The sequence below is a fragment of the Macaca thibetana genome, chromosome 20 (assembly GCF_024542745.1).
Source record: "Macaca thibetana thibetana isolate TM-01 chromosome 20, ASM2454274v1, whole genome shotgun sequence".
Taxonomy (NCBI): Eukaryota; Metazoa; Chordata; class Mammalia; order Primates; family Cercopithecidae; genus Macaca; species Macaca thibetana.
Genome location: NC_065597.1, coordinates 44479629 through 44494205, shown reverse-complemented (window position 1 = coordinate 44494205; position 14577 = coordinate 44479629). Strand labels below are relative to the sequence as shown.

The window sequence follows — 14577 nt, the reverse complement described above, 5'->3', positions numbered from 1 at the left end:
TTTTTTTGGCTGAGTAGCACTCCATGGTATGTGTGTGTGTATGTGTGTGTGTGTGTGTGTCTGTGTGTATGTCACATTTTTCAAAATCCACTTATGGGTTGATAGGCACTTAAGTTGATTCCACATCTTTATAATTTTGAAATGTGCTGTGATAAACATACACATGCAGGTATCTTTTTTATATGATGACTTTTTTTCCTTTGGGAGATACCCAGTAGTGGGATTGCTGGATCGAATGGTAGATCTACTTTTAGTTCTTGGAGAAATTTCCGTACTGTCTTTCATAAATATTGTACTTTCATTCCCATCAATAGCGTATAAATGTTCCCTTTTCACTGCATCCACACCAACATCTGTTGTTTTTTGACTGAAATGTCCACTCGAATTATCTTGTTACCTAGAGACTCTTCATTGAGACTCAGGGCACTGAACAGGGAATCCAGGTCCTCAAATTCAGCATAACCAAACCTTTCAAATTATCTGGATTGCTGGGTTCATGTGTTAAACGCACTGCACTGATATTTAATCCTCTAAAGAATTCCTTAATGGACTCTTCTGTCACATCATAGGGTAGGTTCCCTAGAAAAGCAATGTAGGGTAGCAATTTGGGAAGATGGCTCCAGTTGATATTGGGTTCCCGAGCAGCCCGTGAAGCAGTGAGAAGGATGGAACGGTCAATTGGAGGTGCCCTATACACATCTTCATTGTTACTGTTACCTCCTTCCAGGTCATCTGTTTCATCAGCCCAGCTGACTGGCTTAGAAACATAGGTGCTTCCTCTACCAGTCCCCCCATCCTCAGCCAGAAAGTCTGTGAGGGAGATAGTCTTCCCCTTCTTATTATTCTTTTTTGCTTAGTTCTTGAAGGTCAATAATAGATCACACTGGAAACTGGTATTGTTGAGGCCGCCATGTTGGGAGAGGCTTTGTGTGTCTATTTTTGTACTGTTTTAGTTACTATAGCCTTGTAGTGTTTAAGTCAGGTAATGTGATGCCTCCAGATTTCTTCTTTTTGCTTTGGATTACTTTGACTACTCAGAATGGTTTTTGGTTGCATATGAACCTTAGGATTTTTTTTTCTAATTCTGTGAAAAATGACCTGTGAAAAAATAATTAGTATTTTGAGAGGAGTTGCATTGAATCTATAGATTGATTTGGGCACTATTGTCAGTTTCACAATATTGATTCTTCCAATCCCTGAGCATGGCATGTTTTTCCATTGTGTCATCTTTGATTTCTTTCATCACTGTTTTGTAGTTCTTTTTTTTCTTCGCAACTATTGTAAATGGGATTGAGTTATTGATGTGATTCTCAGCCTGTTCATAATTGATACATAGCAGTGCTATGGATTTATGTACTTTGATTTTGTAACCTGAGACATTATTGAATTTATAAAATCTAGGAGTCCTTTGGAGGAGTCTTTAGAGTTTTCTAGGTATAAAAATCATATTAGTAAACAGAGATAGTTTGACTTTCTGTTTTTCAGTTTACATGCCCTTTATTTCTTTCTTTTGCCTGATTTCTCTGGCTAGGACTTCCAGTGCTATGTTGAAGAGAAGTGATGAAAGCAGGCATTCTTGTCTTGTTCTAGTTCTTAGGAGAAATGCTTTCAACTTCTCCCTATTCAGTATGGTGTTGGCTGTGGATTTGTCTTATTTGGGCTTTTGTAATTTTAAGGTATATTTCTTCTATGCCTAGTTTGTTCAGGGTTTTTATCATGAAGGGATGCTGGATTTTATTGAATGCTTTTTCTGCATCTTTTAAAATAATCATATGGTTTCTGTTTTTAATTCTGTTTATGTGACGAATCAATTTATTAACTTGCATTTGTTGAACCATCCTTGTATCCGGGTGATGAAGCCCAGTTGATCAGGGTGAATTATCTTTTCAATGTGCTGTTGGATTCAGTTTGCTAGTATTTTATTGAGGCTTTTTGCATCTGTATTCATTAGGAATGTTGGTCTGTAGTTCTTTTTTGTTGTTATGTCCTTTCCTTGCTTTGGTATCAGGGTGATACCAACTTTGTAGAATGAGTGAGGGAGGATTCCCTCTTGCTCTGTCTTTTGGAATAGCTTCACTAGGATTGGTACCAGTTCTTTGAAATTTCTGGTAGAATTCAGCTGTGACTATGTCTGATCCTAGGCTTTATCTTGTTGGGAGATGTTTTGTTACTAATTCAATCTCACGCCTTATTACTGATCAGCTCAAGATTTCTTTATCTTCTTGATTCAATCTTAGGAGGCTGTGTGTTTCTAGGAATCTTCCATTTCCTGTAGATTTTCTAGCTTGTGCACATAGAAGTGTTCATAGTAGTCTTGCATGATCTTTTGTATTTCTGCGGTATCAGTTATAATTGCTGCATTTTCATTTCTGATTCAACTGGTTTGAATCTTCTCTCTTCTTTTCTTGATTAGCTAGTGGTCTGTCATTTTTGTTTATGTTTTCAAAGAACCAACCTGTTGTTTCATTGATCCTTTGTATTGTCTTTTGGTTTCATTTTCGTTTAGTTCTGCTCTGATCTCTGTTGTTTTTCTTCTGCTAACTTTAGGTTTGGTTTGTTGTTTCTCTAGTTTCTTGAGGCATGACATTATGTTGCCATTCTTTGATCTTTCTATCTTTTTGATGTAGGCATTTAGCATTATAAACTTTTCTCATAGCACTGCTTTTGCTGTATCCCAGGAATTTGGGTAACTTGTGTCACTGTTATTATTCATTTCAAAATTTTTTTAAATTTCATCTTGATTTTATTGTTGACTCAAAAATCATTCGGGAGCATATGGTTTAATTTTCATGTATTTGTATAGTTTTGAGAGTTCCTCTTCGAATTAATTTCTAGTTTTATTCTGCTGTAGTCTAAGAAGACACTTGGTATGATTTTGATTTTTTAAATTTATTGAGATTTGTGTTGTGTCCTGTCATACGGTCTGTCTTGGAAAATGTTCCATGTGCTGGTAAGAATGTATACCCTGCAGTTTTCAGGTCGAATGTTTGTGAATGTCTGCTAGGTCCATTTGTTCTAGAGTCCAGTTTATATCCAGTATTTCTTTGTTGACATTCTACCTCAGTGATCTATGTAGTGCTGTCAATGGAGTGTTAAAGTCTCCTACTATTATTGTCTTGCTGTCTACATCTCTTCTTAGGTCTAGTAGAATTTGTTTGATGACTGTGGGTGCTTCAGTGTTAGGTACATATGTATTTAGAATTGTTATATCTTCTTGATGAATTGTTCTGTTTGTTATAATATAATGACTTTCTTTGTTTTTTTGTTTAAAGTCTGTTTTTTCTCATGTAATAATAGCTACTCCTGCTCTCTTTTGGTTTCCATTTATGTGTAATATATTTTTTTTCGTATCTTTCCTTGAGTCTACAAAAATCTTTATATGGGCTAGGTGGGTCTCTTGAAGGCAGCAGATGTTTGGTCTGTGTTTTTTAAAATCCATTCTGCCAATCTGTATCTTTTAAGTGGGGCATTACACCATTTACATTCGAAAATAGTATTGCTATGTGAGCTACTCTTGCAGTTATCATATTGATTGTTACCTAGTTGCTTTGCTTTCTTTATTGTGTTATTGTTATAAGCACTTTCATTTATGTACGTGTCTATGTGTGTATTTATTTGTTGGGACAGAGTCACTCTGTCACCCAGGCTGGAGTGCAGTGGCATGATCTTGACTCACTACAACCTCTGCCTCCCAGGCTTAAGCGATTCTCCCACCTCAGCCTCCCAAGTAGCTGGGACTTACAGGTGCATGCCACCACACCCAGCTAATTTTTGTATTTTTAGTAAAGACGGTGTTTCACCCATGTTGGCCAGGCTGGTCTTGAACTTCTGACCTCAAGTAATCCACCTGCCTCGGCCTCCCAAAGTGCTGACATTACAGGCGTGAGCCACCACGCCTAGCCTAGCCCTTTCATTTAGATGTTTAGAACTCCATTGAGCATTTCTTATAGGGCTGGCCTACTGGTAATGGATTCCCTCAGCATTTGCTTTTCTTTGATAATCTTTATTTTGCCTTCATTTCTTAAATTTAGTTTTGCTCTATGCAGAATTCTTATCTGACAGTTGTTCTGTTTGAGGAGACTAAAGATAGGACCTGAATCCCTTCTGGCTTATAAGATTTCAGCTGAGAAGTTAGTCTGATAGTTTTTCCTTTATCATTTATTTGATACTTTTATCTCACTGCTCTTAGAATTCTTGCCTTTGCATTGACTTTAGATAGCCTAATGACCATATATGCCTTGGTGATCTCCTTTTTTCACTGAATCTCCCAGGAGTTTTTTGAGCTTCTGGTATTTGGATGTCTAAATCTCTAGCAAGATTAGGGAAGTTTTTCTAAATTATTCCTTGAAGTAGGTTTTCTAAACTTTTTGCTTTTTCTTCTCCCTGAGGAACAACTTTGATTCTTAGATTTGGATGTTTTACATAGTCTCGTATTTCCTGGAGATTTTGTTTGTTTCTTTGTATTCTTTTTTCTTAATTTTTGTCTGACTGGTTTAATTTGAAAGCCTTGTCTTCAGACTCTGAAATTCTTTCTTCTACTTGGTCTAGTCTGTTGTTAAAACTTTCCACTGTATTTTGTAACTCCTTAAGTGAGTCCTTCATTTCCAGAAGTTCTTTTTTTTATTTATTTTAATATTGACCTCTCTAGAAAATTTCATTCATATCCTGTATTTTTTTTTTTTTTAATTTCTTTATATTGGTTTCAACTTTCTCTTGAATCTCATTGAGTAACTTCATGATGAACATTTTGACTTCTTTATCTGGTATTTCAAGGATTTCATTTTGTTTTGGATCCATTGCTGGAGAGTTAGTGTGTATTGGGGAGGGGGTGGTATTGTAAATAAAACTGTTTTTTCATATTGCCAGAATCATTTTTCTGGTTTCTTCCCATCTGGATAAACTATTTCTTATTATTATTATTATTATTGAATTTACTTTTGATTTGACTGGGTTCTATTTTTTTTTGCCCCGTGAGGATGTGGTGTATCATATGTGGTCACCTAGCTTCAGCTCTGGGTGTTTTCAGTGGCAAAGTCTCTGTTGAGTTTCTTGGTTATAGAGAATCTGTGTGTGATGGCTTTCTCAGGTGCTGGTTTTAGTAGCAGTGTACTTAATGTGTGGGAAGGTTCACTGTCTCTTGTGGGGCCAGAATGACAGAGGTCTCAGGAAACTTATCCTGTTCCCCAGTAATGTGCACTACTCTACTTCCCAAGTCTTTTTCTCGCTAGGTTGAGTAGTTCAGCCTTCAGACCAGTAGGAGGCACCCATGGGTGAAAACCAGCTGCAGCTGAAGCAGGTGGTGGGTATATGCAGTACCCCAGTGATGGACAAAAGTCTCAGCCTTGACAGAGGCAGCTTTTCGGGGCGGGGGAGTGGGGTCCCAGTGAAATGCACTGAGGTCTTCACTGTGGGAGGGGAGGGAGCCACCTCAGCTTCACTACCAGGCCAGCAGGAAAGCAACCTCCCTGTCATGCCTCCCCCGCCCCCCGTCCCTATATTCTGGATATTTAGATCAGACAAGCACCTCTGTCCATCTGCAGGAACACTGACATTCCACATCCAGAGACAGTGGGACTCTTATCTCTCATGAAAGCCTGAGCCCAGAGGGCACTCCTCCCAAGGGGATGCAGTCACCCCAAAGTGCTTGAGAAAGGTCCTTCGTAGGTCTACCTTCACCGAGCTCCTGTGGGAGAAGCCCCAGCTGTATCTGCAGTGTTGGACAAGAGGGAGGAGAAACCCCTTCACAAGCACCGGGGCTCCTCCACTGCTAGGGTAGAACCTTAGTCTTTCCCCACTGAGCCCTGTACTGCACCTGTTCCTCTGCTGAAAGAAACTTCCCACAGGTGGGAAGTCATGGTACTCAAGGTTCATACTTTGGTTTCTTTTGTCCCAAGGAGCGTTCCCTTGGTGTGGTGAACTGCCTGTTCCTGTGGGAGTGGTGATCTGTGTGGGCCAGACTACTGTGAATCCGGCTGCTTATCTGGGTTTAGCCGCCTCAGGGACTGCCACAATCCAGGCCTGTGCTGGAGAATTTCGGCAAGGGATATAGTCATGGGGAAGACACAAGGGCTGAAGGTCCTTGAGCAAAACAAAAGATCACAATGGATGCATGCCCAGTATGGTGCCTGTTACTACAACTCAGGACCAGAGGGAAAGGGAGGGGACTTTGTGTGAGCAAGGACCCAAGAAGTCCCCAGATTGCAGCCCACTACAGCATTTGGACTCAAGAGGGCAGAAAAGCTCTCCTTGAGTTTAGATACTAGCAGTCAAAGACTAGAGAATACCCTTTCCACAGAATACTAAATCTCTCAGGGTTTGATACTCTGCCAGCTTCTTGTTACTATCTTTTGTGTGCGTGTTGTGGATCCTTCCAGTGAATTCTCCAATGGACTCCAGCCCTCTCCCTGTAACACTGTATTTGGGATGTGACTATTTGTTTGTGATTTTGTTTCTTCCTTCTGAGGAGAATTGGTTACCAGCATCTCTAGTCAACCATCTGGAGAAGCTCTTTAGTGCTTCCGGCTGTGGACAGGTCTGTGGGATGTGTAGTGGTTTGGGCCCCGCTTTTAGCTCCAGAGGTGGGTGATGTTGGGTGGAGCTGGACAAGGCTGACCTGTCCTCTCATCTCATAGGGGCCTGTGCAAGCACTGATGGTGACAGTAGGGGAGTGGCATGAACTCTGTAAGATTTCCTTGGTTATAAGTAGCCTTAGTGCAATGACTTTCTCAATTGCCAGATGTAGTAGTAATGTACTGGGCACATGAACAGGCCCAAGGCCTCCTGAACAGCCTGAGTGGTATGAGTAATGGTGTTAGCTGAGGTCATGCAAAAGTTTTCTCCTTCCTGAGCACCGTGTTATTATGTTAGCAGACGTTGTAGAGGGCTGTGTCAGTTGACCTCCAACTGCAATTTAGGGACTTGTTGAGGCCATTAGCTTGCTCAGACAAGGTCCCTTCCCTTTCTGGTCCTAAGCTGTAGTAGTGGGTGCCACACTGGATGCGTACCCATTGTGGAAGTTTGTTCTGCTCAAGTACCTTCAACCCTTGTGTCTTCCTATCACTAGATCCCTTGCAAATACCCCCAGCACCAGACTGGCTTGAGACAGCTGCACAGGATAGGCAAATTCAGAGGAGCAGTAGGATTCACAGTAAGGTGGCACTAGCAGGAGAGAGCCAGATGCAGTGGTGACCACGGGGATTTATACTTGGCTTACGTTGCCCTGGGGAAACACTCATATCCCAGGCAATGGGAAGGGTCATGGAACTCCCTAAAGTCCCTATCTGTGGTGTTAGGCTACCAAGATGGGCATAGGCGCATAGCCTGTGGGGCCTGGATCAGGCAAGTCCTCACTCTGGCTCACCAGGTGCGGACTCAGGCTGTGACCCCAGTAGGGATCCAAGGGCAGTTCCCCTGCCACTGGTGTAATGTTCCACGGAGCAGTGGAACTGCCTCTGTCGCATAAAAGAATCCTCAGGGAGGGGAGAGGGGTAACAGGCAGCAGGGAGACCCACCCAGCACTCACTTTCTTAACATATTGGGTCTCACACTCACAGACTTCTGGCAACAGCTGGCTGGGTCCCAGGCATTCTGCACTCAGAATGCAAAACTGCCCCAGGTTGTAAGTTCTCCAGCCCAAGACAAAGACCAAGGCTTCCAGGCCACACCCCTCCCAGTTTGCCTGCAAAGCAGGGGCTCCCAGCTGCTGCCTCTGTGGCAAGAGCCTGCTTCCTGCTCACCTCTCATTTCTGATCAATGGGGTTTATACACACTGTAGATTAGATTGCTTATTTTAGTTGGCAGCTTCTTCCAACCTATGACCACTGTCTGAGTTAGCTGGCAGAATTCTGCGAGGTCCCTTATGAAGGAGGATCAGCAATGGCTTCCCTCCATTCCTGCTAGAGTGTGGGAGTGCACGCAAAACAATTTTTTTTTTCTTTTATATATGGAGTCTTGCTCTGTCACCCAAGCTGGATTGCAGTGGCGCTATCTTGGCTCACTGCAACCTCCGCCTCCCGGGTCCTAGCAATTCTCCTGCCTCAGCCTCCTAAGTAGCTGAGATTACAGGCATGTACCACCACACCCAGCTAATTTTGTATTTTCAGTAGAGACAGCGTTTCGCCATGTTGACCAGGCTGGTCTTGAACTCCTAACCTCAGGTGATCCACCCACCTCAGCCTCCCAAAGTTCTGGGATTACAGGCATGAGCCACCACTTCTCATATGCTCCTTGCAGCACCAAATCAGCACCAGTGCTTGGTAGCGTTGAGACACTCCCCTGTGGCCTGGATTGCCCAGCTCCCCAGTGTAAATGTGTATCACACCCTGGAGACAGATTTTTACCTGACTCACCATGCAGGTTGCTACCCACAGCTTTCAAAGTGTCTGAAGTTTCTTTCACTTTTTCTGTTGAGTTTCTGTGTTTCTTCTTGGATAAAAGTTTACAGCATAAATCTCTGCATTTTATTTTGCTCTTTCCAAGTGGGTGAGGCATTCTAACAAAGCCTCCAATCTGGAGCCTGGGTAGTTTAGAAAGAAAAGAGGTTTATTTGGCTCACAGTTTTGCAGGCTGTATATACAAGAAGCTCAGGACAGAAGGCTAAGTGGAGCCGGAGTATAGAAATCACATGACAAGAGAGGGAATACGAGGTGCCAGGTTCTTTTTCAACAACCATTTCTCCAGGGAAGTCAGACTAAGAACTCACTCAATCCCATGGGAATGACACCAAGCCATTCATGAGGGATCTGCCTCCAGGATCCTGACACCTCCCACCTTGCCCCACCTACAACATTGGGGATCAGATTTCAACATGAGACTTGGCAGGATCAAACAAACCATATTCAAATCATAGCATATGTCATCTGCAAATGTATTCAAATCATAGCATATGTCATCTGCAAATAGACAGTTTCATTTGTACCTTTCTAAGCTATATTCTTTTTTTTCCCTTTTCTTGCCCTATTTTACCACGTAGAACTTCCAGTACTATGTTAGTCATGGTGAGAGCAGACATTTTTGTTTTGAGAGGCAGCATTCAATTTTTCTTTCACCATCAAGTAGAGTTAGCTATAGAATTTTTGTAAATCAAATGGCAGAATTTGTACAAATGGCCAACAAGCATATGAAAAAATGCTCAACATCATTAATCATCAGAGAAATGCAAATTAAAACCACAATGATATATTGTCTTACACCAGTCAGAATGGCTGTTATTAAAAAGTCAAAAACTAACCTATTGGAAGGGTTTGGAGAAAAGGGAACACTGATACATTGTTGGTGGGAATGTAAATTAGCACAACCTCTATGGAAAACAATATGGCGGTTTCTCGAATAACTTAAAATAGCACTACCTTTCAATCCAGTAATCCCACTACTGGCTATCTACCCAAAGGAAAGGAAATTATTACATCAAAAAGATACCTATACTCATATGTTTATTGCAGCATAATTCACAATTGCAAAGATATGGAATCAACCTACGTATTCATCAACAGATGATTGGATAAAGAAAATGTGGTGTATATGTACACAAATAAATACTGTTCAGCCATAAAATATATGAAAACATATCTTTTATAGCAACATGGATGACACTGGAGGCCATTATCTTTAGTGAAACTAAACTAATTCAGAAAGAGAAAGTGAAATACTGCATATTCTCACTTAAAAGTGGGAGCTAAATAATGTGTACACATGGACATAGAGTGTGGAATGATAGACATTGGAGACTAGAGAGGGTGGAAGGGTGGGAAGAGTTTGAAGGATAAGAAATTACTTAATAGATACAATGTACATTATTCAGGCGATGGTTACACTGAAAGCCCAGGCCTGACATGGTGGTTCATGCCTGTAATCCCAGCACTTTGGGAAGCCAAGACGGGTGGATCACCTGAGGTTGGAAGTTCAAGACCAACTTGACCAACATGGAGAATCCCTGTCTCTACTAAAAATACAAAATTAGCCGGGTGCGGTGGCGCATGCATGTAATCCCAGCTACTCAGGAGGCTGAGGCAGGAGAATTGCTTGAACTCAGGAGGCAGAGGCTGTGGTGAGCCGAGATCGTACCATTGCACTCCAGCCTGGGCAACAAGAGCGAAACTCTGTCTCAAAAAAAAAAAGGCCCAGACTTCATCACTATGCACTATCTCCATGTAGCAAAACTGCACTTGTGCCCCTTAAATTTTTATACATTAAAAGAAAGACACATCATTAAAAAAATTGTGGAATTTCCCTCTATTCCTAGTTTTCTGAGAGTTTTGTCATAAATGGATGTTGGATTTTGTTCGATGCATTTTCTGCATCAATTGATATGACCATATTATTTTGTTTTGCTTTAGCCAGTTAACATGGTAGATTGTATTAATTGGGTTTTTATTATTGAACCGGCCTTGTTTCCCTGGCATAAAACCCTACTTAGTCATGGTGATAATTCATCTTACATATTGCTGAATATTGTTGCAAATGTGTTTTTAAGGATTTTGAATGTCAATGCTCATTTACTTCCTCTGTATCCTTGCTGGTTTCCTGTCTAGTTGTTCTACCAATTACTGAGAGAAAAGTGTGCATGTATCCCACCATAACTGTGGTTTTATCTGTTCTTTCAGTTCTATCAGTTTTACTTCACACATTTTGCAACTCTGTTGTTTGGTGCATACACGTTTAGGATTGCAATGTCTTCTTGGTGGATTGACCTTTTTTATTATATATTATAATACCCTTCTCTCTCTGATAATTTTCTTTGCTCTGAAGTCTCCTTTATTATTAATATGGTCACTCCTGCATTATTTTGATTGTTTGTGTGATGTATCTTTTTCCATTCTTTAACTTTCAACATGTCTATATTGTTATATTTGAGGGGACTTTTTTATAGACAGTACATAGGTGAGCCATATTTTAACTCTGCAAATCTCTTTCTTTTAATTGGTATATTTCATGCTTTTAAGTTTAATTAATTTCCCTTACGTTTGGGCTTAAGTCTTCCATTTTCTTTTTTATTTATTTCTTTTTAATGTTATTTTTAACTGTTTTCCACCTTTTCCTAACTTAGCTGATGATTTTTTTGTTTGTTTATTCTATTTTTCTTCTTTCTGTTTTATTTTTCCTACCTTCCTGTGGGTACTTTTAAGATTTTTTAAAATTTATTTTTGATGTATCAATAGTGGTTTTGATTGTATCACTTTGTATAGCTTTTAGCTATTGCTGTAGGTAACACTTCAGTGTAGTGATATCATGTTATTAGTTCAAGTCAAGTATAGAAAACTTACTTTCATTTATGTCTTATTACCATTCTGAATTTATAATAGTTATCTTAAATATTTCCTCCATGCACATTTAGAATCATATCAGACAGTGTTATAATTTTTGCTTCAACTTTCAACATAAAATTCAAGAGGAGAAGAAACATCTATTGTATCTACCCATATTTATGCTTACCATGCTTTTTGTTTCTTTTTGATGTTCTGATACTTGTTTTTTCCTCTTTTTAAAAAATTACCTTTCTGTTTAGAGAATGGAGTTTAGCCATTCTTTCAGGGTAGGTCTGCTGGTGATAGAATCTCTTCTTTTCCTTCATCTGAGATTGTCTTGGTTTCTTCCTGATTGCTAAGTGATGTATTTACTGGTATAACTTTCTGATGGGGTAGTTTTTTTCTTTCAGTCACTGGAAACTCTTGTGCCACATCCTAGCCTTCATGGTTTCTAATAAACAATCCATTATCATTCTAATTATTTTTCCCCTATAGGTAATGTGTTATCTCTGGCTACTGTCAAGATTTTATTCTTTGTCTTTAATTTTCAGAAGTTATGATTTGTCTTAGCATGGACATTTTAAATTTTATTCTGTTTGTGTTTCACTCAGCTTCTTGAATCTGTAGGTTTATGGCTCTTGCTAAGTGAGAATTTTTCTGCTTTGCCCTCTCTCTCCTTTAGGAATCTAAGTGACATGAATGTTAGATACTTTGTTATGATCCCACAAATCCCTGAGGCCCTAATTTTTTTCCATTCTATTTTCTTTGTTTTGTTTAAATTTCTGTTGTTCTGTCTTCCAGTTTTGTTATTCTTTCCTCTCTCCTCATCATTCTGCTGTTGAGCCTATCTACTGATCTCTTTATTTACACTATTATATTTTTCAGTTTTAAAAACTTTGCTGATACTTTGTTTCTTAAGGATTTCTGGTTTTTTGATTTGTTTCAAGCATGTTCGTAATTGCTTATTGAAGCATTTTTATCGTGACTGCTTTAAAATCTTTGTCAGATAATTCTAACAACTCTTTCTTCTCAACGTTAGCATTCGTTGAGTGTATTTTTTTCATTTGGTTTGAGATCTTTCTGGTTCCAGGTATGAGGAATGTTTTTTGATTGACATATGAGTATTTTCGGCATAATAGCGTAAGACCCTAGATCTTATTTTAACTTTCTGTTTTAGCTGTATTTTTTTATACCACTCTGGTATAAGAAGGGGTGAGGGCACATCACCTCATTACTGCCAGGTAGGAATATAAGGCCATTATTTTTGTTGACATCCAGCTCCCCAGTAGGCCTCCACTGATACCTCCTTGGCCGGGAAATACAGGAGTGCTTCATTACTGGTTCTCATTTGGCCTTCTTTTATAGGGCAGGAGAAAAGGTGTGACCTCTTGATTGGTGATGAAGTGGTTTCTTATCATCTATTGGAAATGAAAGTGTTGACTTCTTCCTTGTAGTTTTCTGACACCACCATGACTGAGAGAGTTGGGAGTTGAACATTGTGCCTCATGATAGACTCATGAATGTAGAAGTCTCGGTTTCTACTCAGCCTTTGCTGGAATGGATGGGGGTAGGGTAAAGTTTTTTCTGAGTGGTTATTGTCTAAAAGTTTTCTTTTTGCTTGGCTGCTGTTTTCCTGTCCTTTGGCTAGAGAGACAGGCTTTTGCTGAGGATTTGTTTGTACGCATGTGCTGGCATTTCTCAGTAGTTGGCTCCTTTGACTTTAAGGCAAAAAAGAAACCTAGGGCACTTACCATAGTGTCGTTCGTAGAGTCCTGAAGTTCATAGCTAAGCTGCCTTCTTCTATCCATGTTTCTAAGTCTTTTTATGTTTGTTTTATATGTAATGTCCAAGATTCTTGGTTGTACTTAGTGAGAAGACTAGGGAAAATTATGTCTACTCCATCTTCCCATCCATGTATCTTTAAAATAAGTGTCTGACCTATTTATTGTCCTGCAATAAAAGTGATGATTTCTTAAAAACAGGTTATGAAACAACTTATAGGGTATAGATTATGATGACATGAATAGCTTAGAACAGTAGCTGTCAAACTTAAAGTGCATTCAAACACCTGGAAGGCTTTTTAACACCGATTATGGAGTCCTACTCCCAAGAAGCAATGAGAACTAGCATTTCTAACAAGTTCCCAGGTAATACTGAAGGTGCTGCTCTGAGGACCATAGTTTGATAATCTGTTTCAGAGAAATGCTGAATAGATGACAGATCATTAACTTTAAATGATATTAATGGCAAATACAGTTGCTTTGAGTAAAACAAATAAAAATTTGTAATAATTAAACTGGGTATTAGATATAAAATATTTAAAGGTAGATACTTAAAAGATGATATCATATTTTTAATGAAATGGGTCTTCCCATTTTCCAGCACTATAGTATATGGCATTTGAGAGGCCAAAAGAGTAGGACACTAAGGGAAATAGTATTCATTTTATTATAAAGGGAAGAATATAGCAAAAAATGAGAGATAAGGTGATCAGTTGTTCTGTGAGCATAAAATAATGCCTATTTTTTGGATCTTAAGCAAGAGTATTTGAAGAATACCTTAAGCCACACTCTGATAGTTGTATGATATGCAAGATCTTTCTTAAGACTCAGATTTGATGTCAGAAAAGCTCTGTTACATTGATCTGAACTAATGATGCCCAACCTGCTAATTACTGCACTTATCATCATAATATACTTTCCTCTAAAGTTCCTCTTTTTTTCTTGAGTTAGTGAATAAAAATGATTCTGGAATTAAAACTACTCCCATCAACAGTATGACCATTAGTTTAGATCAAGGTGAACCTAAAAATATTTTTCCCAGGTGATCACTAACTATAAAAAAGAAAAATTAAAATACTGGAATGTCAGAATGAAGTCTCTTAGACATTATTCTTCTTACAGAATTTGTTATAAATGTTAATATAGAAATTTGCTTTGAATATTCATCAGATAATGGTTCTTGTTTTGTAGCCACATACATTAGAGTAATTAAAGTATTTCCTTTTCTCTTTTAGCTCTGTTGGTTTAGCAAAAGCAGCTCTAGAAGCAATTAATGGATTCAACCTTTTTGGCAACCAGGTAAAAAATAAGAGCCCCAGAATCTTTGATTATTTGAATTGCACATTTAATTAATTTGACTATTCATTAACAAAGTCATTTCCGTATAATCAGAGAATGTCCAAAATTTATGTAGAAGCTCATGCTTGAACTTTTCCTTTGAAAATGATTTGCCAGTTAAAATTTAGTTTTCTAACTAAAGGCCATTGCTTAATTTCTTTTAAAAAAAGAAGAAAAAATTTTGATAAAGAATTCTGATTTCCTTGGTTCAGTGA

General features: G+C 39.0%; 1 protein-coding gene across 4 annotated transcripts in view; it reads left to right on the top strand.

The window, feature by feature from the left end:
- PHKB (phosphorylase kinase regulatory subunit beta) overlaps positions 1–14577 on the top strand; it is a 237259-nt gene that overhangs the window by 107160 nt on the left and 115522 nt on the right. For all 4 annotated transcript variants that reach the window (XM_050773864.1, XM_050773863.1, XM_050773865.1 and 1 more), the window contains one exon: positions 14260–14323. In XM_050773864.1, the coding sequence (XP_050629821.1) occupies positions 14260–14323 (64 nt within the window). The remainder of the gene's footprint in view (positions 1–14259; positions 14324–14577) is intronic.